This window comes from Opisthocomus hoazin, chromosome 10 (assembly GCF_030867145.1).
Source record: "Opisthocomus hoazin isolate bOpiHoa1 chromosome 10, bOpiHoa1.hap1, whole genome shotgun sequence".
Classification (NCBI taxonomy): domain Eukaryota; kingdom Metazoa; phylum Chordata; class Aves; order Opisthocomiformes; family Opisthocomidae; genus Opisthocomus; species Opisthocomus hoazin.
Genome location: NC_134423.1, coordinates 13,773,317 through 13,798,754, shown reverse-complemented (window position 1 = coordinate 13,798,754; position 25,438 = coordinate 13,773,317). Strand labels below are relative to the sequence as shown.

Here is a 25,438-nt window from a genome sequence, read left to right as displayed (position 1 = left end):
TCATCCCAGATTGCCTCGGTGGGTTACAACTAAATGTTTCACCCCCATGACAACCTGCCAGTGTCACTTTTTAAGCGACATAGCAGCAGACAGCTAGGGATGAACATAGCTGTCTCAAAGAAGAACTTTCCAACAATAAAGTGTGAGGACCAAGTGGAGAAGGCTTTGAGGCTGCTTTTGGAAAACCTGATTTTGAGGGCAGAGAAAAAGCTGAGGCTGTAGGACAGGAAGATGAGCAGGAGAGGCATCAGGATGACAGAAGCAGCTGCCAGAATGATCTGGAGCTCCTTCCAGCTGGACCTGGCACCCTTTTAGATGATTGACAGCCTACACCTTGCCTCTGACCCGCAGGGCAGGAGACCCCCCAGGCCCTGCATCACATCTGCAGCACCTCTTGTCTCTGTACGGCTGTGTTCAGGCATCTCGTTGCTCCTCTGAAGTGTGTTTCAGAAGCTATGTGAGCAGCCTTGATAAGCAGTGGAGATAAATCCCACCCGACCGCTCAGCCGTACTGCTCACGTCCTGATTTCCTGCAAATTCTCATTGTGCATTAGTTTGACCTCTGGAGGTTGCCAGTTCAAAGGAATAGTTTCATCTGCTCTCACCAACACGGCGTTGGAGCTTGGGCACATGACACCTACCAGTCCGAGGATGAGAAAACTTTCTGGTGCAAACCTCTCCTGAATATACACCAGGCTTTGGGTGTCAAGCTTAGACCTTCTGGATGGCCATAGGTGGCCCAGGCTCAGATGTCCCACAGGATTAGGGGAAGTCCCACCACAGGTTGCCAGACAGGAGCCACCAGGATTTCTGCAGTGGGACTAGACATTGCACCTGGGCACCCGCTCAGCCCCAAATGCAGATGTGAGGGTCTGCTTGTGGTTGTCACAGGCAGTTAAAAATCGCTCAAGGAAGATGCCACAAGGTGATTCAGCACGACCATGTCTGCAAGCCTTTAGACTAATTGGTCTTCAAGAGCTCAGCAGAGAGAAGAGGTGCTTTATTACCCACCCACGTATGTTTAAGGTCCTCCATGGCCTTCCCACGTGCACCCAAATGCACCCTTCTGCACGGACATATCTTTGCTCTCCCCTCAGGGGAAGCCTGACCCCATCTTCCCCACCACATCCCTTTTCTTCCAGTACATTCCTCTTCTCCCTGGGGGTTCAATTCCCCTCTGTCCCCAGCCATGTGGGTCCTCTGATCCCCTCCACTCCCTTCTGAGCACATTGCCTTCTCCTCCATCCCCCTTTATCCTCCTTCTGGGTCCTCTGCAGATCCCTCCCTGCTTCTCCTTCCCCTTTGCTGTGCACTTGGATCCCCACCATCCCTGACCAGGGGTCTCCATGGCCAGGTGATGCCTCCAGGACCCCTGTGCTTACAGCAGAAGCTGCCCACAGGAGACGGAGGAGCTCGTTAATCACCTTTTTATTTTATTTCAAGTGCTGTACACAAAGTCACTCACACCCAGGTGCTCCCAGCACCCCTGTGCTGACCCTGCCTCGACACCCTCCGTGACCCAGCACTCACCACTGCTGGCTGCGAGGCCAAAATAACTTATCTGCCTGCCTGTGCTGTGCTCCCAGGCACCCGGGCAGGGTGGCATCGGCCCTCGGGCACCATCCCTGCCAGTGCCCAGTTCACCCAGAGTGCCCCGCACCAGGATAAGTGCTCGCTTCCAAACTCAAAGTCTCAGCATTGGGCCCTGCCCGTTCCCGGCACCGGCTCCCGGGGCTCAGCACAGCATGGCAGCCTCCGATGGCAGCGGGGAGCACCTGCGCGGAAAGGACGAGGCTGGAGCATCAGGCTGTCGCACAACACTGACCTGCTCCCAGAGAAGCAGGAGCAAAGCTGCAAGGGTCAGCTCAGCCCAGCTGGGGCTTGGAGACTCATGTCCAACAGGGTCTCCCCGCAAGGGGACAGGAGTAGTGAGCCCCCAATGCTGCCCCCGCTGCTCCTCTCCCGGGAGATCCCCAGGAGAAGCAGGGAGCCGTGCCGGGCGGTACTCACTCCATCTTGGCTTCCAGGTGGTGGACGGTCTGCTTGTCCAGGTAGCGGCAGAAGAGCGAGAGAAGGTTGCTTGGCAAGAAGAGAGGCTCTACCAGCGAGGCCTTGGGCACTTGTGACAGCTCCCGGGCGACCAGGAACACTGTGTCTGTCCTGGGGGCATCAGTGCAGCAGGTGAGCACCCCACTGGTCAGTGAGCCCCAACCCCGTCGTCTGCACAGCCCCTCACCACATCTCGAAGTCCCCGCTGCACGGCTCCAGCGGCACGTCGGAGGACAGAAGCCTCTCACCGTGGCTCAGTAGAGAGTAGAGCAAGGAGATCCCAAACTGTGGGGAAGCACCAGGAGAAGCATCACAGGTGGTGGTGGTGGCACCTCAGGGATGCCACACTGCTCTGCCCTCCTCATGGACGCGTACCTGGTTCCTCAAAGCCATGGTGAGGGGGAGCTCAGGGCACTTGGGCAAAGGCTTGGTCATCTCCTGGAGGACCTCGATGAGCTTGCTGAAGGTCATCCCACCCACCACCTCGTTCAATGGGCTGTAGAGCAGGGGGAGAGACTGGGCAGGGCAGAGGGGAGAGCGGGGATCTGAGACCATTCGACCCATCACGGCCATGGCTCCATCCCTGAGCCCTGTCCCAACACGTGGGGAGGATGCAAAGGCCAACACTGCACCCCCCCCGGGGGGACTGCCACCAGGACTGCTTTAACCCCTCGTGGAGACCTTTGTCTTCCTTCCCAAGGAAGGAACAAGGCTCCTGTCTCATGTCAACCACACCAGCTGCCTGGCCGAGCTGGGACCCAGCAAGATTGGACCCCCATTGCCCAGGGTGCCCCCCCAAAAAGAGTAGACAGGGGAAGGAGGCAGCCCAGAGTGCCCCTGCCCTGGCTGGAGGTGCTCGCCTCGTCCAACATGTCCTTCTTCATAAGGAAGGGCAGGTGGTGGGTGATGGTCAGCAGGATCTTCTCCGCTTGCTCCTGGGTCAGGTGGGGCAGCAGCCGGGCCGTGAGTTTCTTGCCCTTCTGCACACACAGGAGTTGCAGGAATTCATCCTCTGCCTCCCTGGGGACGAAGGCTCCATTGGCACAGATCCCCAGGGACCTGTAGCATCTCTGTCCATCCAGAAGGACAAGCATCACCTCCAGTGGAGGACAAGGCTCATGGCCAGGGTCAGCCCAGGCCATGGTGACACACGGAGGAGAGGATCCAGCCCTCCCTGTGACCCAGAACTACTCATCCATGACCATCTGAGCCCCGCAAGGACCAGGACATGCTGCCCACTCCTCTCTCCCCACTGCACGAACTCACTCTTCACTGCTGCAAGCCTTGATTTTCAACGCCTCGTAGATACGCTCCACTTCTTGGCTCTTCTGTTCCTGACAGCAGGGCTGCTGCTCTTCCGGGGCCAGGGACATCTTCCGCCGCGTCTCCTCCACTTCCAGCAGCTGCACAAAGAGCTGGAGAACCCACATGGGGTAAGGAGGCAGCCTGGAGCATCCTCTGCCTGCCAGTTATCCAGGACCTCTGCCCAGGCAGATGTCCCCTCGCAGAGCTCCTCGGATGAAAACCGAGTGTCTGCATCACCCCGTCTTGCCTTGAATGGCGCCTTGCTCACCTTCTCGATCCTGTGCAGCGCCCGAAGCCGGTGGCTCCCTGCAGCCTTCAAGAGGGGAGAAAGGAAGGCACAACAGTTACAGCCAGCACCAGACACTGCCGCTGGCAGAGTGCTTGGCCAGCTGCTCCCTGGGGATCAGAGGCAGCTTCAGGATACAGAGCAATCCCACAGGGAGGCCACGGCCAGCTCCAACTGCCCGGAGCCCCATCCCACCCCTTGGCAGGGGACAAGCTGCCATCACTGAGGTGGCACCCACTCCAACTGTGCATCCCTTCCCACAGCTCGAGGCAGCACCCATGCTCTGTCGCAGCAGCTCCTAAAGCTCCTGCTGAAGCTGCTCCAGGATCTGGGGAAAGCTTGGAGCGATGTCCCCGGGCACCAACCAGCCCAGCTTCCCCTCACCCACCTCCTCCACGAGGGCATGGTGCACAGCATCGATGGCCCGGCGAGGGCTGTAGCAGGTGGACACCGCGACCTGGCCCAGCGAGCCCGCAATGCGCACCACTGGAAGAGAGATGGGATATGGTGAGACCACATCCCGCAACCCCTCACCCGGACCCCCGCTGCCTGCCCCAGCCCCTCACCAGAGTCATATGTCTCTACTTTCTGGATGAACGGTGTGACCAGCTTGGGAGGCTCCTGCTTGTTGCGCCCGCCAAGCAGCTCCTCCTCTGCCTGTTTGCGCTCCAGCCGGTGGTAGTACGTCTGTAACGACAAGCATAGCCAGAAGCAGAGGCACCACAAGCCCTGGCATCCTCCGGCTCCCAAAGTGATGAAGTCCCAGCCCTGAGGAGCAGAATAAGGCACTGGTGCTGGCAGGAGGAGCTCACCTGGTAGTAGTAGTCATCATCCATGTTCTCACTCTGCAGCTGGATCATCTCCACCTTGACAACCCAGTCCTTCTCCTTGGAGGTCATCAGCCCAGCATAAGGGTCCACTTTAGGAGACCACAGCTTCTTGGGGGAGATGCTGGCACAGGAGAAGATTGCAGCCTGCTGTGACTGCCCAGAGCACCCCCACCACCCCTCAGCTCCCTGGGGACCCAGGACCCCCTCACCTCTGCGCCTGCCCGCCTTGCTGCTGCCGCTGGGTCAGGATGCGCTGGTGCTGGGGGTGCAGCTGGGTCATATGGCTGGGCACGCTGCAAAGGAGACCGGACAGGGGTCAGGCGGCTCAGCATCTGCAACTAAAGCCGTCCCCAGAGAGGAGACACTCCCCCCCCAGCTGCTTGGCAGGGCTCCTCCGGTCCCACGAATGCAGCCCACTCGCTGTCCTGCTACCTGAGGTTCAGCTGCCTGCTGGCCGACGGGCTGAAGAAGAGAGCAGGGTCCAATGAGGGAGACATGGGACCAAAGTGCATGGTGAGAGGCCGCGTCGGGCTGCTGATGTTGGGCGACATGGGCCGGAAAGGGGTCGGAGATGCGTACCCTGAGGTCTGGAGAGAAAGAGAGAAGCATTCGGGTGTCTGAGTCTTCCCCTCCGAGAGTCCCAGAGGGGTATGCGAGCTCCATGTTGGCTTCCGACTCCAGTCCTCGCAGGGGCCACCCTCTCCCTGGACAGAGGGGACATGTGGGGCACCATGCCAAGGATCAGGCCACTGCAACTGAGCAAGGCAAGGGGACCCGGCTATCACCAGGGACTGCACACCCCAGGTCCATCACCAGTGTCCCAGCGCAACACCATGCCCAGTACAGGTCCCATGAGGACTTCAGGACAAATGGATTTATGAAGAACAGCTACACTGGTGGCTGCCCTTTCCCCATCAGCAATATGCTGGAGATGGGTGCTCAGAATAAGGAGCTGCAAAGTCTACTCCAGACAGCAAAGCTTTGGGGAGGCACTGTCCCCTTGTCACTCCAGGGCCACCCCAGAGGGGACACGGCGGTGGGTGGCTCACAGCCCACTGCATTACCTGGTTGGAAGCAAAGAGCGGAGAGGATCTGTGAGCCGGTGTGAAGGGCTGAGGGGAGCACGGGGAGCAAGGCATCAGAGGTGACTGCTGCAGGGCAGGAGAGGGGAGGTGTTGCTGGGACAGGCCTGCCCTTGAGGCTGCACCCCTGGGGGGCAGAGGAAGAGGGGACACAAGAGCCCCCCTGAATCCCATTACCTGCTGGAGGAAGCGCTGGGTGAAGGACTTGGGGGACATCAGTCTGAAGTCGTGGCGCTTGAGCTGGGGAGAGCCCCCGAAGCCCCTCTGCACAGGGGAGCCGAGGAAGTCAAGGGCCACATTGGTGCATGGCGGGGGCCTCTCCAGGACTTGGAGGATGGCTTTATCCTGCAGGGAGGAGGCAGCAGGAGATGGGAACGAGACCCAGCTGGGATCAGTTTAGCTCCCCCAGCACTGGGCAGCTCAAAGCTTTCAACTATTGCTTAACCAGACCATGCACTGGCCAGGCTCCCATCCTGGCAGTGTGCAATAGCAGGGGACCCACGGGGACATCCAGCATGGGGGTCCCAGTCCCCGCAAACTCAAGAGCTTTGCCTTCAAACCCAGGCTCTGCCTCGGGTGGGCACCTCCACCTACAGCCTTGGCACCCAAGAGACACGTCCTTGCACCTCCAGACCCACGATAAGGCTTTGGAGGTCCCTCGGTGATCCCAAATCGCCTGCATGACCCTTGGCCCAGGGCACCCACCTCCAGCATGTGGTGGGGCAGGATACTGCTGGGGCAGGAGCCCCACACCATGGGATCCATTGACAGCTGGAAGACAGAGAGATGGTCAGCAAGGGGAAGTAGGACAGGAGCAGGACAGGGGACACTGCAGGGGCCCCTCAGCCCCATCACCAGATTAGGAAGGACATTTTTACCGTGTCCTCTTTGCCAAACTCTGCCCAGCAAGCACCAATCCTGCTGTCCAGCACCGCCGAGTCCTGGCTCTGTAGCCAAAGAAGAGGTTACAGGCACATACACAGCCCTCGCACTGCAGGTCTCCCTTCCTCAGACAGGGACCAAACCACCCCCTGTGCCCCCCATGGGGCAGGACCCCTGGCCCTTGGTCACCTCCCTCCCCACTCATGCATCACCTCCAGCGTGGGTTTGCTCTGCCCGGCTCTCATCACCGCTGGGTCTCCTAGATCGTTGGGCTCCTCCCAAGGCTCCTGGTCTTCCTCTGGTTCCTCAGCCCCCAGCTCCTCCTCCTCTTCCTCCAACTCGGAGCCGACCTGCTCGACCTCCAGCTCCATCCCAGCTTCCTCCTGGAGCTCTCCCAGCTCCTCCAGCTGCACAGCTGCTCCAGGTCCTGGTTCCTCACTGACCTCGGTCTCCTCTGCCACCACTTCAGCCAGCTCAGGACTCATCTCTGGGGGCATCAGGGATTTTGCAGTGTCCTCCTCGGTGGAATCTCGGTCTTGGAGGTGGGAAGGAGAGCACATCAGGGTGGGCGAGAGCCTGGGCAGTGCTCACCGGGGTCCCTGCTCCCAACACAGCTTGTCACCAGGCAGGAGAACACCTTCCTCACCCCCTCACCCCTTTGGGTGCTGGTGGATCTCCCCAACTCTGGGGCTCCTCTGAGACCTTACCTAGCCCAAAAGTCATCTCGTTGTACAGGTTAAGCTCTTCATCCTCCTCAGCCATCTCCTCCAGCAGGGAGACATCTTCCATCAGCAGGTAGTCCTCGAGAATCTGAAGCCAAAAGCAGCAGGGTTCCCGCTAAGGAAAAGGTAACCCTAACATGCTCCCAAAGTGGGGGGTAGCCAACCTGTCCCCCCCCCCCACCACTGGCAACGCCGAGCAGCCCCCAGTGCTCACAGCTGCTCTGCAGCAGGAAAGGGAAGAGCGAGTGCCACCAGCACTGCCAGCGAGTGCAGGACCCGCTGGACCCACGCAGGGCAGGAGCTCATTGAAGCCTGCCAGGACCAGGGCTGCGCCATGGCCAGCGCAGGAACGGCCCCAGTGCGGCCGGAACAGAGGGACACCATTAGGCTTCAGAGTGAACACCCCACTACCCGGGCAGGAACAGAGCCGGCCCCGTGGCAGCTGGAGCAGAGGCGGCCCAGGGCGGGGCGGGCACTCACAACTGGCTCGCCACCCTCCGCCATGCCGCAGCGCCGCCCTCTACAGGGCTGGGCTGCCCCCGCCGCCGCCTTTTACCAGCCGCCGGCGCTGCGCATGCGCCTGCCGTACGGCATGGCGGCGCCCAGCTGCGAGAGCGGCGTCTGTGCAGTCGCTTCGCCACGCCCCCTCGTCCTGGCCCCGCCCCCGCGTCCTGGCCCCGCCCCCGCGGCCGGCGAGGTGCGGAGGGGGGGTGGGGATGAGCTGGGGGGGGAGGGGGTTAGTTTTAATGAGCCCACCCGTGAAAGCGGGCGTCAAACCGCGAACAGCTGCGTGTCTGGGGGCAGAGCACAACCCGGCCCGGCTCTTCCCACCGCTCCCTGCCAGCGAGGGTGTTTTCCAGTGTGAAACCCCCTGAGCAGTCACGAGAAATCAGCATGGAAAAAGAAACCCACTGTTCGGCTCCTCTTTCCGGGGGAAATCCGCCGGGCGTTGCTGGTGACGGCGGAGTCACCTCCAGGGATTGCCGTCCCAAAGGGCAGAGCCCGGGTGTCCGCACGGAGAAGGGCTCCGCGTCCTGCAATCCGCTATTTGTGTAATTAATCCTCCCCGGGCCGAGGGCATCGCTCACCTGGGCAGAGCCTGCGGGTCAGGCGCCGAGGTCGTGGCCCCCAACGCCAGCTCAGCCGCCAGCGCAGCACTGAGGGCCGACATCTGTGAGAGCCCCGAGATCCCTGACAAGGCTCCGGGGGCGGCTGCGTCCCCTTATCTCGCGGTGAAAACACGCAATGGCAGCTGCGCGGCCGCCGGCGCCGCTCACCGGGCAGGCTGCAAACCGAGCGGGAGCTCAACTCAGAGCTGGCCCAGTGCAGGTGGATAAGGAGCGTTTGCAGGTTTTTTTCTTTGCTCACTCTGCACTCTCCATGTGGGCTTTCTTGATTTAAGTTAGGTTTTTAAATGGGGCATATTAAAAAGCCAAGTCTTAAAGGGGCCCAGTGTTAGAGCAACTCCATGATGCTGCTGTTTTCACCACACTAGTAACGACTATCCTTTCTTTACTCTTAATTTTTTTACGTTTTTTAATTATTGCACAGCTGGATGGAAGAAATATACACATACCTGCTTCCCAGTCTGACGCAGTGACTCTAAAGATTAGCAGTATATGACCTGTAGGACCACGAGCAGGTAAGCTCCTGGGTGTATGAAACATCTACTTACTCTTTAATATGGACATATTTTCCTTTTTTAACCCTAGTTTTCTTAATGCTGCTGTACTTCTCTGAGCAGCGTTACAGGGCCACTCGGGGGCAGACCCAGCCTAGTGGAGCTACAGTGCTCAGTTTTTCTAGAGGACGCACAGAAAAACTCGGCTCTTTGACCTTTGGGTTCTCGTGTTTGACGTTGGGGAGCCTGCACTGCGCTCGAACACCACAATCAATTCATCCTGCAGCCGCCGGACAGAGACACTCCCGTACAGGTTTCGAAAGAGAGCAAGCCAAAGTTCAGAAAGGAAGGCGGCCAGGCTGCGCCAGCGTCGGCTGTTGGCATAACACCGGCCGTGGCTGCAAAATCCTCCGCGAGAGGTGGTTTTTACCCCTCTTTTGGCGAGGGGCAGGAGCTGGGCGAGCACCTCATAGCCACTGTGCCGTGACGTGCTCCCGGCGGGGCGTTCCTGACCGCCGATGCCCAGCTCAAAGTCCCCTCACGCCTGTGATGCCCCCAGCGATGGGGGCAAGGCCAAGGGCGTGGCTCGGGCCCAGCCACGTCAGCAGCCGGCGCGGGGCCGGGCCCGCCGAGCCCCGGGCGTTGCCTCAGACCCAAAGCGAAAGCGGCGCTGCCCGCAGTGCGCAGGCGCGGCGGGCCGTCTCGCACAACCTCTCAGCTCCCTCTCTGCCCGGAGACTGATGACGCGCGGGCGTTCCGCGCCGCCATTGGCCGCGCGCGGCAGGGCTATAAAAAGCGGCGGGAGGCGCACGGCGTGGCAGTTGACGAGCGGAGCGGCGTGCGGGGATGTGGGCTATGTCGCTGGCGGGGAAGGTGGCGGTGCTGGCGGTGCTGGCGCTGGTCGGGCTGGGGGAGGCAGACGGTGAGCGCCTGGGGCGGCGGGAGGGGCCCGCTGCCGGTTACCGGCGGTGGGCGCAGGGTGTTCCCGGGAGGTGCCCGCCGCGGCCGCGCTCCTCACGCTGCTGTTCCCCCCGCTCTCCGCAGAGGCGCCGGAGGTGGAGGTGTACGCCCGCAACCGTGCGGTGGATGGCGAGGAGAACACGCTCAACTGCTTTGTGAGTGGGTTCTACCCTGCCAGCATCGACATCGCCCTCCTGAGGAACGGGGAGCCCATGATCGGCGTGCAGTACGGGGACATGTCCTTCAACGACAAGTGGTATTTCCAGCGCCTGGTCCATGCCCCGTTCGTCCCCCACCGCGGTGACATCTATGTCTGCAGGGTGACCCATTCTGCCTTCACGGAGCCACAGTCGTTCCGGTGGGGTATGGTCTGCCTTCTTCTTCCAGCTTTGCCACCGCTCCCGTGCCAGAGCCAGAGCTTGTTAATTTCTGCGCGCAGCGACTCTGTGCCGCTTCTCGGGAAACGGGAGTGCTGTAACGGGGTGGATTTTGGAAGTCTTGTGCCATACGTGGGCAGTTGGCTGGGCTTCAGCTGGGCTGCTGCAAGGGCTGTGTGTACGTAGCCGTGCAAGGGTTTGCTGGTGGTGGGCAGGGAGGACTTGCCTTGGCGTTGCCTGCACGCGTTTGGTCATGCTGCCTCTGATGACTCTGATCTCTTTCTGGGTGAACTGGCCTGGAAAGTGATGGGGCAGGCAATGATTTTGGTCCAATAGATAGAAGGGTGTCGCAGTGGGGACCGATTGTGGTGACCAGCAAGCAGACAGCTGAACAAGGGCAGCTCTCTGGTTACTGCCATGGGGCTGTTTCTGGCAGTGGTGGGCTCATGGTGAGGGGGGAGAAGGGAGGCCGTCTTCCCCGAAGCCTAATGCTCTCCCCTTCTTTCTTGCAGAGCCAGACTTCTAAGCTGTGTCTGGAATAATCACATTCTGTGATAATCATGGTGAGTTACGCTGATGCTCCGTGCCCTGCTGGTGAGGGGAACATGGACCGCTGTCTGTAGCCAGGAAGTGGGTCCCTTGTAGAGAGTTGAGGAACAAGAGCAACAGCCCCCCCCAAAAAAATAAGTTGCTGCTGATTGGGAGCAGGTCTGTTCCGACACCCTTTCCACCCACTATTTTGGCCTGTTCTCAGCCAGACCTTGCCTACAAGAGTCTCCTTTGCTCAAATGAAAGGAGCCCCTTGGAGCAAAACTTCCCTGCATGTCTTTGGTGCGTCTGCCAGATCTGTTCAGAGTTGTCACAGGTCCTCCGGTGCTTCTCCAGACCCTGTGGTACAGTTTTCTGTCTGGTAGGGAGGAAGTTGCCATACTTGGAAATCCCCGTGGCCTGTGGGGAAGCGGGCTGGTTAACCCTGTGGCAGTCAGCGTGGCGGCTCGGTAACGTGGGATTTATGAGGCTCAGATCAGTGCCTTGCTGCCAGACCAGAAGCGGTCCTGGTTCACTGGTGTCTCACAGTCTGAGTGCTCTGGGTTCTTCAAACTATCTGGGCATAACTGGTCTGGATTTAGCAATCTGGTAAATACTAGTTTAACCCTTGATAGGGAAAAGAAAACTAAAGATACACGACCTAGCTGATGTAGTTGCAATGCTGGCTGACACGCCTTAGTTACGTACCCTGGTAAGAGGCTGGATAATTGACTTGCACCCGGGACAAGCCTTGGCAAGACCTCTACATTGGACCAGAAGAATGTTACCGATGGCTTTTAGAGAGACAGAATCACAACTCAAAGGGACTTTGTAGATCAGGAAAACTCTCTTGGGTATTTCTTCTTGGGGAGATGTAGATGGATCAGAGTCCTTTACTTGTCGCTGTCTAATGTTGCTCTCCCTCTAAAGCTGTCCAGCCCTTCCTTGCCGCAGAGCGGCAAAGGCTAGGAGGGATGTTAGTCTTTCAGGGATGGGAGAAAACGGAGGTCAGTTCACCATCTTTTTATTGGGGGACAATAGAAGAAGGCATGCTCTTAATTTGCAGCAGAAAAGCTGAGGTATGATATTGAGGGCTGGGGAAAGGCTCAGGAAATCCCCCGGAGCCCAAATCGGTTGGATTAGGAGGATATTTGGAAAGGATGCTGTAAGTGCTTAAGTGTTTGCTTCTAACTGCTGCTTGAAATGGGATGCTGAGGTAAACGGACCTGTGATTTGATACAGTACAGACAGTTGAAGGTAACAGACCCCTGAAAAATTATATACAGCCACTCTTCTGGCTTGTCGCTTGCTCTTGGGCGGGGAGGGGGTGGGAGCCTGGCCCCGGGGCAGGGTCTGGGGTGCGCTGTGCCCATGCGGCGGAGTGGACTGCAGCTGCTTCAGTGGGACGTCAGCATGAAGGTCACTGATGGTGAGGGATGCCAAGCTTGGCTGGAGGTGGGACATTGGTGACTTCACTAGAGCCTGGAGTCTGCGACTGCAGTTGGAGTTCCCTTGTGGAAAACACTTTTTTTCCTAGAATAATTACAGTTGAAGGTGTGAACAAAGTGACTGATGTCAATCTCTCCTCCATGTAGGTCTGATAGAATTCTGCCTTGCAAGTAGAAATTGTGTGCTTCTGTCCTTTCTTCATGTCTCACTTGCAGTTATGATGGAGAAGAGCAATCGTCTTCGCTGCAAAATTCCTTCTTTTTAGGATACTGTCCCCTACAGTTCAAATTATTACCGTGAACCCACTAGATCATGTTTCTGGCTTTCTCCACTGTGGAATTAAAATGTCGAGACACTTGGAGGAGAGGAAAATCGTGCAGAGGGAGGGCGGGCTTGCACCCATGAGGCACGTGGCAGATGCTCTGTGTGTACAGCAATGCTATCGAAGCTACCATGACCTGGTGGTTACAATGCAGGAGCCCCAGCATGAGCTGATCAGGGTAGGGGGAATCATAATTCTGAAAATTTTGGCTGTGTTCAGGGATAATGGTCATGCCAACTCCCACTATTCAAAACTTGTGTATAAATATCCCCTAAAAGAATATAACTTTTTAAAAATGCTGTTTTGTTATAACATCTGCTTTCTATAATACTTGGCCACAGCGAGTGTGTTGGCTGGGTTTGTCAAACAATTATTAAAGAACAATTAGTAAAGCTTGCAATTAAAATACCATTTACCCAAAGTAGTAGGCTAGCTAGGCTTTTTTTGAGCACATAGCTATGAATAGCTGCGTTATTGATACAAAAAAAATAATTGTAACTCTTCAGTGTTCTGAATTGTATGAGATGTTTATCTAAATAAATTGGAGGACTTCAGTGGAGTCCTTAAAATGTGTTTTCGGAGTCATGTGCCAACTGGAGCAGGCTTCGTGGACTCTGATGGCTGCTGGGTTGTGGGTGGAGCTGGAGGGTGGTGGCACCACACTCAAGTGCACTTTTTTTCCTGCCGCAAAGGTGCGGAAAGCTTTTCTGTAAGAAAAAAAAAATAATGGTTTAACTGGTTTGTGGGATGTGCCTGGCTGCAGGCTTCTGAGTTGCTTGAAGGGAAGGCACAAGGTTTAAAAAGGGACAAAGCAACCTTGGGAGTGCTGGGTCTGATCTTGAAGCTGGATGAGAGGAAAAGGAGTGATGGAGAAGATGTGGTGTCCGCTTCAAGGGGGAGAAGTCCAGCTGATGCTTCTCAGGGGTGCATGGTGTAAATCTGGGCTGAGAGGAAGCAGATGTGCGTGTCAGTAACTTTCATTTCTGGTTTCCTCTTCTGCAAGGGGCTGATCCTAAGGAGAACCCCTGTGGGGGCCTGGTCTTCTGCCATACCTCAGGGGTTTGATGGCACTGCCCAAAAATGGTTTTCCTCTGTAGAAGCCAGCATGATTCTATGCTGCTTCTATTTTAGGAAGCAGTCAGTGTGACTGCTTGGTGACTGTTGGATCAAGGAGAATCTCATCAGTGCAGATGTCACGTACATGAACACAGATTTCTGGCAACCCAGTGGGTGTGATCTGTTGCATGTCGCTTCTTTGGTGTATTAAGATTTGCTATGACTGGTGTCACAGAACACTGTTCAAGATTTTGAGGGATTGTGGCTTGTTTCATAGCTTTGTTCCATTAAAACCACATTTTCTGTGATGCTCGAGAATAGTAGCTGTCCTGTGCAAACCTCTGGCTTTGCTTGAAAAGACATTTACCTCAAAGACAAATCCCTTGCTACAAGTGACAGTTTGCTGGAGTGAAGGGAGCAGTTACAGGGACTTTTCACTTACCAGAGGAGCATTCAAACCAGGAGAGCTGGGGATGTCACAGATGGGTGGTCATGCAAAGCACTTGTGACCCAGTGTGGGGCAGCAGGATGTACCAGAGCCACCACACAGCTCAGTCTGCAATGCCAGCCATGCTCTGGAGACCAGCTAGGGACTGCGCCGGTCCCAGCAGTGGTCCTTCTGTGGTAGGAGATGGTCTGGGAGGGAGGAAAATGTTTGGGCTTCTCCTCTAGAGATGCCAGTGGAGCGGCACAGCCTGCTGTGAGAGCCCAAGGTGGCTTGAGTCATGGACCACATCGTGGCTTCCTCCTCTGGACCACAATGAGCCACCACAGTGCCTGCCACCACCTCAGCTTCACCTTTACTATTGTCAAGAGCATCAGAGACTAACGGCTGGGTGCATCACACCAATAGGAAAACTCCATCCTAATTAGGACACGAGTGGAGTTGTTTGCAGAAGCTGAAGACACCGTGGCACAGGCAGTGTGAGCCAGCCACATCTCAAAAGGAAACTTACATTGACATCTTCCCGCATCAGGGAAGTCTTTGCCCTGATTACATCTGTGGGCTTTTTGTGGTCTTACTTAGGAAATATTTTGACGGCTTACTCAAAAATACCCCTTCCAGGGAGAACAATGCATGCCAATCCCAGAGGCTGGTTAATTTTGATTAACATCTGAATTTCAGGACTATATCTAGGAAAAACTCTGTTTTATCAGGCATCCTTGGGGTCCAGCTTCAGGGGTGCAAAGGTACCCAGGGTATAGCTGCATGGATGAGTTGAGATGGAGTTGAGGGATAGCCTGGCAAGTTTAAAGCATGAAAGAAACCTCATTTATGCTTTATGAAATACAAGCAATTTTTTCTGCAAGCAGACTATTTCCTGAGTCAACCAAATACAAGTGTTTTTAGGAGAACAACTTCTAGAACAACTCTCTAGGCAAACAACTTAGAATAACTTTTTTGAAGACCAACAACTTCAACGTCACATCTCTTTGGAGTTTTTAAAGCTTCACCAGTTCCTGCATGGTTGGGAGAAAAGCTGAAAGAACAGGGTGCAAGAGGACGGGGAAATCTTTCAAGACACATGGCTGAATACAAATATCCTCTGAGAAAAATGGAACCAAGCGAAAGAGATGCTGCTGCACACCCAGTCCCGGCTCTGCCACCACAGCTCCAGCTCTGTGGGAACAAGTCTGCGACCTGCTCCCTCTTCAGCAAGAAAACCACAGCAAGCTGCGTAAAGGTGAATGTCCACAGCCTGATTTTTTGCCAAAATGTTCATGCGGTGTCTGCAAGAGGAAGGGTGCACAGCCCCAGGCCAGCCACCGCTCCTTGACACAGCCTGGCCCGTTTCAGCTCAACTAAACCGGGCTTCCCCGTTCCACACAGCAGTTACACCACGGCAAACACCTTTCCTTACCTTTTTCTCCTTTAATCTGGCAGTGTTACCAACCACTTCAGGGAAAGGTGAGTGCAAGCAGAAGTAACTCTTCAGCTTGTGTAAAAACTGGATGAAAAATGAGAAGGAATCAAAGACCACGGGTTTCTGCATCACTTTTCAGTGCTGTTGATGCCTAACTCAACCATTTGGTGCATGTTCAGCTTTGCTCAGGTTTGTGTGCGAGTCAATCTTTCTCCTGGGACATGTGGAAAATCCGAGTGTGGAGGAGACTGGGTTGGGCCCTCACGTGGCTGCATCTCACCGTGTGTCCTGCTGGGCTGGACTTGCCCCGCTTCACGATCAGGCACTGCCTGGCAGGACGGCTTCTTCCCTCCGCAGCACAGAGCATGCGCGGGCTGCAGGGGATGGGGTCCGGCAGGCAGCTCCGGCCTCTCATCCGGCAGACAGCATGGCAGGACATGGCATCCGGGCAAGGAGACGCTGCCTTCTCCTCACTGCCTCCTCTTCCGCCACCACCTGCAGAGCACACAGATACCGAGCGTCTCCAGGGCAGCTCGCTCACCCCGTGCGGTGGAGGGAAGAGCTGGGACCGGACAGTGCAGCGTGAGGGCTTCTCCCTCACCTTCCTCAAGGAAAGGCTTCTCCCTCACCTCTCTCACCTATCTCAAGGGCGGGTGTCAGGAGGATGGGGCCAAACTCTTTTCAGTGGTGTCCAGTGACAGGACAAGAGGCAACGGGCACAAACTGAAGCAGAGGAAGCTCCAGCTGAAGATGAGGAAGAACTTCTTCACTCTGAGGGTGACGGAACCCTGGCACAGGCTGCCCAGGGAGGTTGTGGAGTCTCCTTCTCTGGAGATATTCCAGACCCGCCTGGACGCGGTACTGTGCAGCCTGCTCTGGGTGACCCTGCTTTGGCAGGGGTTGGGCTGGGTGACCCACAGAGGGCCCTTCCAACCCCTACTATTCTGTGATTCTGTGATTCCTGCAGAAGCCGGAAGGGATTCAGAATATGGCGCAGGGTGACGGCAGCAGTGGAGAGGACTGAGGCCATCAGACGCTGCCCGGCTCTGCCACTGCCTTCTCCTAGGCAAGTCACCCATGGAGGCCGTCTCCATCTTTCAGGGGTTACGGTCAGAGCCGGGGAGGGTTCCCAGAGGAGGCTGAGCATCGACAGGCCCTGGGCACCAGCGCTCAGACCCCGGAGCAGCCCTGCTCCAGCCCGGCCCGGCGGCGGGTCCGGCGCACCCGCAGCCATCTTCGGGAGGCTCAGCCGGAGGCAGGCAGCACAGGGAGGCGGCAGCGGGGCCGGAGCCCTTGTCGGGGGCGGTCGGAAACCCGCACGGCTTCGCTCGCCGATGCCTGAGCGACCCGCGGCGGGGCGGCCAGGCTGGAAATGCCCGGGGCCCCTCGGGGCTCCGCGCCTCTCCTCAGCGCCCGCCGCCCCGCTGCTTTCCGCCCCGCCGCCCCACAGCGTCCTCCTCCCGCCGCCCCTCAGGGGCTTCCCGCCCGGCCGCCCCTCAGCGTCCTCCTCCCGCCGCCCCTCAGGGGCTTCCCGCCCCGCCGCCCCACAGCGTCCTCCTCCCGCCGCCCCTCAGGGGCTTCCCGCCCGGCCGCCCCTCAGCGTCCTCCTCCTGCCGCCCCTCAGGGGCTTCCCGCCCGGCCGCCCCTCAGCGTCCTCCTCCCGCCGTCCCTCAGGGGCTTCCCGCCCGGCCGCCCCTCAGCGTCCTCCTCCCGCCGCCCCTCAGGGGCTTCCCGCCCGGCCGCCCCTCAGCGTCCTCCTCCTGCCGTCCCTCAGGGACTTCCCGCCCGGCCGCCCCTCAGCGTCCTCCTCCTGCCGTCCCTCAGGGACTTCCCGCCCGGCCGCCCCTCAGCGTCCTCCTCCTGCCGCCCCTCAGGGGCTTCGCACCTGCCGGCCCTCGGGTTCCCGCCGCCATGTTCCGGGGCCGCCGCGCCTGGTTCTCGCAGAGCGTCAGCCCGGGCCCGCGGGAGCTGTGGGGTGAGGGGGGCCGGCGGCGCTTGGGGCTGGGCAGCGGGGCACGGCACTGACGCAGCCCCTCGGTGGGGCAGAGCAATGGCGTCTCGGCCCTGTAACCCCTCGGTGGGGAGCAATGGCGGCACAGCTCCGTCACCCATCAGTGGGGCAGAGCAGGGCTGAGCCCCCCACGGCAGGGCAGACCTGGCTTCGGCAGGTCCCCCCGCGGACAGCCTGCAGTGCCCCCACAGCAAGGAGCAGTCCAGAAGAGCCCCGGGCGGGGTGGTGGGGGACACACAGCTGTGGGGGGCCCACCGCAGCCCCCACAACCGGCCCGGGCTGCCCCGAGGTGCGTCCACCGTCCTCCTCATCCCGTCTTCCCCCCACAGCGGCCGGCGGCGGGGTGCTGGCCCACCGGCGGGACGCCGAGTACCTCTTCAGCAGCGACGCCGCCCACCCGGACACCCGCAGGTGGGCCACGTCCCCGTCTGTGTCCCCCCCTGTGCTGGCAGCACCCTCCTTACTCAGGAAATGCCTGCGGCCCCTTGCACGCTCACGTCAAGCCCTCTCCGTGCCGCGTCTGCCATGCAATCGCAGCGCGCTGGAGGGTCCTGGTTGCATGGATGGTTGGATGTAGAGAGCGAAAGACAAGCGAAAGCATAGACAGCAGCCTTAATGCATTGCAAGTGAAGTATTCAATGGATGCCGACAGCCTGAAAACGTCAGGGTGGTGTTTGTAAAGTGCCTGGTGCAGGTCTGCTGGGGTTTTACTGCTTACTTGGGGCTGAAAACTCCCACCCACGCTAAACCGCAGCTAGACGAGACAGCAAACAGCGGCAAAAGTCGTCCACGTGTTAGGCTGGCTTAACTCCGATGTAAACTAAACTAATTGCACTGGTTTTCTTGCTACCTTTGAATTGATGTACTGAGAAACTGAAACAGAGGTGACACCATCCCCAAGGAACCAGGCGCAAAAAACCCAGCACGAGTTAACCCTGAAAGCAAGAGTGAGGGTAAAAATGGCTGGAAAAGGGCTGAACTGCTATTTTCCTTCTGCTTGCTTAACATACAAAAACAGAGCTCACAAAAGTCAGGAAAGGCTGTTCGGGGTCTTCCTCCAGCGAGTGACTATTTATGCAATATCATGTAAATAGATTTACATGAAAGGGCAATGTTTTCTTGCAGCGCTCTGCAGCAGGCTTTGCTAGGCTGGACTAAGCAGCTTCTTTTAACACAGGACTGCTTAAAACCATCTTAGGTTTTTGTAATCCTTCAGCCACCCACGCCAGCTTCGAGAGGGGAATCCCGAGAAACCTGGAGTGACGACCTTCCTTCCGGCACAGCATCCCGCCAGACTGGGTTGTTCCCACAGGGCGAATTATATACAATTATATATAAATATTCAATGTATATATTCAGATTATTTATTGGGAGAAACGTAATCATTATCCATACCCTTAAACCCAGCAAACAGTATTTAATTCCCCTCTAAGGAGGACGGTGAGTGCTTGAGCATCCTCCACCCACCCTTCCTTACCCAGCTGCAGTGCCGACACTGTTTGGGGACCGAGCCGTGAGCCTAAGCAGGGACCAGTGGGGTTAAGAATAAATAAATAAATGTCACATTAACCCCCCTCCCCAAAGAACCAGTCTCATCTTGAGAGCAGAGTGCAGAATGGTGCCATTTAGTCCCTAAAAACATGCGTTTACCTGGTCCCCAGTGTCCGTCCTCCAGGCTGCTCTCAGGAGGTGTCGGCAGCCGGGACCGTAACAGGACGTTGCTGGTAGAGTCTCACAGTTAGAAAACTACAGAAAATTAGGTGCTTTTGGCAAAAATAGCAGAGTAGGTCGGATTTAATGACAATATCCCTCTAAAATTTTTCTTTTCAGGTTTACCTTTGGAAACCAGCTGTCTTTTTCTCTTCCAGAATACACGAGAGCCTCGATTACCTGGAGGGCAGAGCTACTGTCTTTCACTCCCATTGCCTCTCTGCGTGGGCCAGCACCAGTGCGGGAGCGAAGCCGCCCGTCGTTCTGGGCCACTTCGTCCTGCCACCCGCCTGCCTGCAAGAAGGTCAGGGGAAAAAAAAAAACCCATCATGGTTTGGCTCCCCGGAGGGTTCCCCTGTGAGCGGAGCCTTTTGGGGCTGCAAACCAGAACCTCCAGTTACTTCTGCTCTAGGTGGAGGGAGTTTCCTTATGCTGGGAGCGATTCTTCCTCCCGGGGGCAGAGGAATTAATGCTCCATCTTTTATATTGCATTAGTGAGCAGCGCGGTGCGGTGAGCTCCTGCCGGGGCTGCTGAGTGCCTTTGCTAGCACCTGCGAGGGGCAGGGGCTTGCACAGGCAGCGACGGCCACACAGTCTCGTTATTTGATGCTCTCACAGTCGCTTATTTTTTTTGTTGATGGCAGAAATCAGAAGGAAAATCGGTAGTTTTATCTGGGAGCAGGCAGATGATTCACTTGCAGAACAGGTGAGATGAGAAATCTATACTACAGGAGGTGTAGCTTAAAGAAATACCGGTTGTATGAACTTTGGGGAGCCTGGTTTTCATCCCAGACCCTCAACACGAATACGAGCTCAAATATTCCTGTGCGTGCGGCTCTGCGCGTCCCTCCCAGTGTGACATCCCAGGGGGACAGCACCGGGCGGGGGGGTTTCTCCCTCCCCCAGACAGACACCCAGTCTCCCGGGCACGTCCTTCCGCGGGTGCCGATGGCCCAGGCCCGAGCTCAGCCCTTCCGCGTGGCAGTTTCCTTCCCCGTGCAGCTCCGAGACACTGCCCGCTCGCTTCTCAAAGTAACTTCTCAGTACTTTCGAAGCAGAAACGTGATTAGATTTAAAATTTTATTCTAAATTGTGCTTGAAATCACAAGTCCTCAAGCTACTGCTCTCTCGGACCGTGTCTCCATGGTGTTTTGCGGGGTACGCAGGGCACAATTTTAACTCAACTCTGCATTGATACTCGCAGTCCCCCAAAAGCCCGACAGAAGAACCGGAGGCAGTGAGAGAAGGCCGTGAGGAAGAAGTGGAGGAAGATATGCTAGACCTGGCCGAAAGGTGTTTTCCTGCCCTTGGTGGGACTTTCCCCCCCCCCAGATTTCAAGAGATGCCCAGTGCATAGGGAACAACGCACAGGTTTTTCCTTACCAGATACAGCAGCGAAGAAGAAACGGGCTCCAGAGCTCCCGCCCAGGGGGAACTCCCATACCGTGCCCTCCACGAATACCCGATGAATAACATGATAACAGGTAACGTTTGCGTCAGTAGATTTTTAAGGGGTGGAAAATAAGCATTAAAACGGCTGAGGATGAAGCAGGGACCCCCCCTGTGCGTTCCTTGCTCCCTCCCAGTACTGACCGCAGTGGGAACGCCGCGGGTGCAACCGGAATCGCTCCCTGCTTCGCCTTGTGGGAGAAGCAGGGCTCAGGGTTACACAGAATCACAGAATGTTAGGGGATGGAAGGGACCTCTGTGGGTCACCCAGCCCAACCCCTGCTGAAGAAGGGTCACCCAGAGCAGGCTGCACAGCACCACGTCCAGGTGAGAAGGAGACTCCACAACCTCCCTGGGCAGCCTGTGCCAGGGTTCCGTCACCCTCAGAGTGAAGAAGTTCTTCCTCATCTTCAGCTGGAGCTTCCTCTGCTTCAGTTTGTGCCTGTTGCCCCTTGTCCTGTCGCTGGGCACCACTGAAAAGAGTCTGGCCCCGTCCCCTTGACACCCACCCTGCAGATATTGAAAGGCATTTCTAAGGTCCCCTCTCAGCCTTCTCTCCTCCAGGCTGAACAAGCCCAGCTCCCTCAGCCTCTCCTCGTAGGAGAGATGCTACAGTCCCCAACGCTTTCCCCTGGCAGGCTACACCTCCTCTCGCAATATGAAGAAGTACCTCGGGGAGCTCCGCGACTTCATTCCCGGCACCTCGGGCTACACGGCGTACTGGATTGAGAGCGAGATCAGCATTTACTCTGACGTGAAGGCTAAAATGAAGAGAAAATTCTAAGTAACGGGTGGTGGCGTGAATCAAAAACATCAGTGCCAGAGCGCTGTCGCTCGTGTTCGGAAACTTAGTCGCGTCGTTCAGACACCGGGATGCCTCCTTCCTCGCTCCCTGCTGCAGACTGATCGTCGTTTTACCTGTCAGTCTGCGCTCTCCCGTGTTTCGGCTGAGCAGTGAGGAGACTGGTGGGATCGAGCTGCAAATTCTGAGTTAGAGCTCCGCAGTACGCAGGGGATTTATAAATTATCCCTGCTTGGCTTATGCAGCGCGTTCAATGTAAACGTTTTCTTCTCTAAATCACTATTAAAAACCAAATTTCATAGCAAACAAATATAGACGTTTCTCCCCAAAACGCAAATCTTTTGTCTTTGTGTTTGTACCGGGGGATTCGAGACACGGCTGTGACCGGTAGCGTTCCGTGGCGGGACACACTGAGCCCCCCTCACAGGGAGCACCGGTGGGACCGGCAGCAGCCAGCCCCGGAGCTCCAGGCACGCGGGGAGCCCAGGGCTCTGCGCCCAGGGCCTCGGACCTGCCCTCAGCAAAGCCCACGCTGTGCTGGTGCCCACCACGCACCCGGCAGCCCAGGAGTGCGCCGGCCCTCACCACGCCGCCAGTTGTGGTGCCGGGCGGAGAGCTGTAAGTCCAAGCAGGGCCTCTGCATGGCAGGACATTCTGGGGGGGCAGGGGTGAGCTCCAGCACCCCCACATCACTGGGGCACCCCGGGGAGATGGCTGGATGGCCGTCTCCACCCGGAGCTTCCCCAGCCACCGCGCCCTGCTCAGCCCAGCTCACTCCCTCCATGCAGTGCCAGCGACGAGACTCCTTCCTTTGACTGAAGCACTCAGAAGCGACCAACATGGTTATAAAACACAGCTTCTGCTCTGGCGCAGCACGACCCCCGAGCTGCCCACCCGGAGCAGGCGCCGGCAGGCTCTGAGGAGCCACCACGGTCGTCCTCTCCTGGCTGCGTAACGTAGGAGAGCCCCTGAAATAACAGCTTTGCCCCAAACAGCCGGGAAAGAGCCCAGACAGATGCTGTCGGATGTGCAGGCGTTGAGCCCTCCTCGCCCTCGGACACCCACAGAACGAGCCCTGCCACCCCATTCCGGGGATGTAGGCTCCCAGAGACCAGGCAGGCCGAGGTGGTTTCCCCACGTTTATTGGAAAAGTGACACCCGGCGACTGACTCAGAGCGCTCCTCGGGGCGTTTTGAAGTTCATCCCCACCGTGGGCTGCGTCACCTGCAGGTTGGACAGGCTGCCGAAGTCCTGGAAAACAGCTCAGGGTCACACGGGATCAGTCACACCGCCCTCCTGCCACCCACGCCCGGCCCGCCGAGGGCAGATTCGCGTCTCCAGAAAGGAGCACTGCTGGGGCCACACCGCCAGACAGGCATGGGGACCGTTGGGGACGCTCACCAGGAGCTTCAGCATCTCCTTGGTGTCCGGGTCCACTTCAATGATCTCCTGGTCGAGGGCAGAGACCTGGGGACAGAAGGGAGACGGACACAGTCTGACAAGGCCCCGCCGCCACCGGGGCGTCCCCGTGCACCCATCCCGGTCCCGTCCCACTGCAAACGGGCTGCTGGAAGGGTCCTGGCCCTTCCCCCACCACCCCCCTCTGGTGTTTCCGCATGAGCGAGCTCTCGCTGCCTGTCGTGGGGAAGGGCTCCAGCAACAGAATGCTCCAGGAGGACGCGACGGAGGCCAGCTCTCTGGCCGCGACACCATGAGAGGCCCCGCACAGGGAGAAGAGCCTGTTCCGCGGCAAGGCACCGCACACTCGAGGCCTGACCAGCTCCATGCCAGGGCTGCCGAGAGGAGCCGGGGTTGGGTGCGCCGCTGCGCCGGGTGCTGTGGTCACCGCCAACACTCATGCTCGCCCTGCGACGCGAGGCCCCAGGGCCGGAGCCCAACCACCGCGCTGCTGGACAGCAACGCCGAGTGACCACCCGGGCTGTCCTGCTCCAGGACCTGGGGTCTCCTGCTCTGTAACCCCACAGCAATCTCCCCCAGCCCTCCCCAGACCCCAAACCTTGGTCTCCATGTGCTTCCTTCCCCAGGAGGCTACATCACACCAGGATTTTTCTAAGAAACCACAAATAACGCGGGTTCAGCTAACGCTGCTTCAACAGCTACAGCACAGACACACGCATTCCCTGCTCAGGGCTCCTCCAGAGGTGACCTCTCCAACCAGCACCACCTCCTCTTGCCCTCCAAACTGAGCTGGAAGGTCACCACGCGCAATGCATGGACAGTTGCCCCGGCCAGCTCCTCCGAGACCTGCTGCGCGGGTCAGCACTGTGCCGACATGGAAAATTCAGGGCCTCGAGGCATCTGCAAGCGGATCTGCCCGGAGCTGCCTGTTTCATGCATCACTTCTGGCTGTCAGGACTGAGGGAGACAGACTGAGCCCCAGTCTCTCATGAAGAGCCAGGTCGCCTCGCTTCAGGCTCCAAAACCAACATGGCAAAGCAGGGAGGGCGCTCCTGATGCAGATTGCCCACCATGGGACACCACCAGCCCACCTTACTGCACTGCCCAGGCTCCTGTGGCATCCCAGCACGTACCTGTTCCTCCCAGGTCATTGCTAAAATAACCTTCCACATAACCAGATCCCCGCACCGATCATTTGGGAGAGCAGAGGTAACGGAACCGAGCGTTCACGCAGCACAAACCAGCAGCTCTACCAGAAGCCAACTGGGGAGATCTGAGAGAGCGGCGTGACGCGCAGCTTTGGAGGTCTACAGGGTTCGGGAGGGACGGGACCAAACCGGAACACGGGCAATGCTTCTGGAGCTCCTCGCCCTGCACTACCAGCGACTGGGCTGCGGGTGAGACCTCAACCCCTTGCGAACACGGTTTGAAGACGAGAGGGGTTTCACCAATGCGCTCTCATCAGCAACATCTGCTGTACAGCAGGTTTTCAGCCGCTCTGAAGCATCTTCATGCGTCCCAGCAAGTTGTATTTTTCCTCATGTTAAGTTAGGAAAACCAAGGAAGGGTTTCATCTGCCAACTGGCAGCAGAGTCAAAACACAACAAGTCCCAGCCCAGGCAGCATTTTTGGAGTGAGCGCCCCGATACGAGGCCGAAATCCACCTCCTCCACCCAAACCCTCCTCAGCTCCTCCTGGCTGAGGTTCTAGAAACTGGGGCCCATGAACGGGGCCGCCGAGCCTCACCTCGGGGACGTAGTTGTCCCTCCTCTCCCTCTCCTCCTCCTGTAGCTTGATGGAGATGCCTCGGACGGGTCCTCTCTGGATACGCTTCATCAGGTGGGTGACATACCTGCGGGGGGACACACAGCCGTCCAGGGCCTCCCCGCGCCCCCAGACCCCTTCTCCGCCCTCCTGCTCCCGAACCCGGCGGCGGGCTGAGACCAAGCCCCGCCACCGGCCCCGGCGGGAGGTGTCGGACAGCACCAGGGCTCGGGAGGGGAGCGCCCGACCCCCCGAGCACGGGATCGCTCTCGCCGTTCCTCTCCCTGCACTATCGATGCCCGGGCCACGGGCCAGGCCGCGGCCACTTTCGAATGCAGGTTGCGGCGGGAGCCCACCCCCGCGGCCTCACCCCGCGATCTTGTTGCGCAGCTTCTTGCTGGGGATGATGGCGATCTCCTCGCACACCCGCTTGTTGGTGTGGAAGTCGTTCCCCAGGCGGGTGTAGTACTTCTCGATGATCACCCGCGCCGCCTTCTTCACCGTCTTCGTCCGGACGCGCCCCTGGGCGGGTCGGAGGCGAAGGAAGCGCCGGTCAGGCCCCGCCGGGCCCCAACGGGACCCCGGGCCCGGCTTCCCGCGGCCCCCCCAGCCCCGAGTCCCCCTTCCCCGCCCCTCCGCGGGCCGCAGCCCCCCGCCCCGCTCCTCCCCGCGCCCCGGAGCCGCTCAGCGCCCCGGGTGGAGCGGTCCCGGCGGCGGATGGCGGCAGATGGCGGCAGCGGCCCCGCGGGCACCCACCATATCGGCGGCGGCCGCGGAAAGAGAGCAAAGAATGCCGGGAGACGCGCGGGGCCGCCGGGAGCCCTCGGCGCCCACAGCGCCCCCTCGCGGCTCGGAGGGCGCCTGCAGAGGCTCCGAGGGGATGGGCTCGGCCCCGGAAGGCGGGGCTCCGGAGGGGCTCGGCTCCAGGGGGCGGGGCTCAGCTGCGAGC

General features: G+C 58.4%; 4 protein-coding genes and 1 non-coding gene across 8 annotated transcripts; 2 read left to right on the top strand and 3 right to left on the bottom strand.

The window, feature by feature from the left end:
* Positions 1-1,418: 1,418 nt before the first annotated feature.
* Positions 1,419-8,371, bottom strand: PATL2 (PAT1 homolog 2). 4 transcript variants are annotated; one of them, XM_075431592.1, is made up of 19 exons: positions 8,245-8,371; positions 7,142-7,244; positions 6,647-6,969; positions 6,431-6,499; positions 6,258-6,323; positions 5,730-5,897; positions 5,535-5,621; positions 4,903-5,057; positions 4,680-4,763; positions 4,453-4,591; positions 4,207-4,327; positions 4,029-4,126; positions 3,623-3,667; positions 3,316-3,464; positions 2,910-3,069; positions 2,425-2,565; positions 2,237-2,334; positions 2,011-2,160; positions 1,419-1,775 (listed from the first exon to the last, which is right to left on the bottom strand). In XM_075431592.1, exons 2-19 carry the CDS (start codon positions 7,221-7,223, stop codon positions 1,736-1,738), a joined length of 2,175 nt encoding a protein of 724 aa, XP_075287707.1. In that variant the 5' UTR covers positions 7,224-7,244; positions 8,245-8,371; the 3' UTR covers positions 1,419-1,735. The 4 variants fall into 4 exon arrangements, with proteins under 4 accessions (XP_075287707.1, XP_075287708.1, XP_075287710.1 ...); XM_075431593.1 differs by lacking the exon at positions 8,245-8,371 and adding an exon at positions 8,069-8,190; XM_075431595.1 differs by lacking the exon at positions 5,535-5,621.
* Positions 8,372-9,573: 1,202 nt separating this feature from the next.
* On the top strand, positions 9,574-12,986 carry B2M (beta-2-microglobulin). Its single transcript, XM_075432293.1, has 4 exons — positions 9,574-9,699; positions 9,822-10,100; positions 10,627-10,677; positions 12,238-12,986. The coding sequence occupies exons 1-3, from the start codon at positions 9,624-9,626 to the stop codon at positions 10,638-10,640; spliced, it is 369 nt and encodes a 122-aa protein (XP_075288408.1). The 5' UTR covers positions 9,574-9,623; the 3' UTR covers positions 10,641-10,677; positions 12,238-12,986.
* A 3,494-nt stretch (positions 12,987-16,480) lies between these two features.
* TERB2 (telomere repeat binding bouquet formation protein 2) lies at positions 16,481-21,635 on the top strand. The gene is made up of 7 exons (XM_075432295.1): positions 16,481-17,309; positions 17,675-17,756; positions 19,214-19,359; positions 19,700-19,761; positions 20,260-20,348; positions 20,442-20,539; positions 21,143-21,635. Exons 1-7 carry the CDS (start codon positions 17,246-17,248, stop codon positions 21,286-21,288), a joined length of 687 nt encoding a protein of 228 aa, XP_075288410.1. The 5' UTR covers positions 16,481-17,245; the 3' UTR covers positions 21,289-21,635.
* Positions 21,636-22,432: 797 nt separating this feature from the next.
* RPS17 (ribosomal protein S17) lies at positions 22,433-25,326 on the bottom strand. Its single transcript, XM_075432292.1, has 5 exons — positions 25,246-25,326; positions 24,860-25,011; positions 24,472-24,577; positions 22,708-22,773; positions 22,433-22,557 (listed from the first exon to the last, which is right to left on the bottom strand). Exons 1-5 carry the CDS (start codon positions 25,246-25,248, stop codon positions 22,477-22,479), a joined length of 408 nt encoding a protein of 135 aa, XP_075288407.1. The 5' UTR covers positions 25,249-25,326; the 3' UTR covers positions 22,433-22,476.
* On the bottom strand, positions 24,699-24,829 carry LOC142362635 (small nucleolar RNA SNORA71). The gene has a single exon (XR_012765212.1). It is a non-coding gene; the product is annotated as a small nucleolar RNA SNORA71 (small nucleolar RNA).
* Positions 25,327-25,438: the final 112 nt, after the last annotated feature.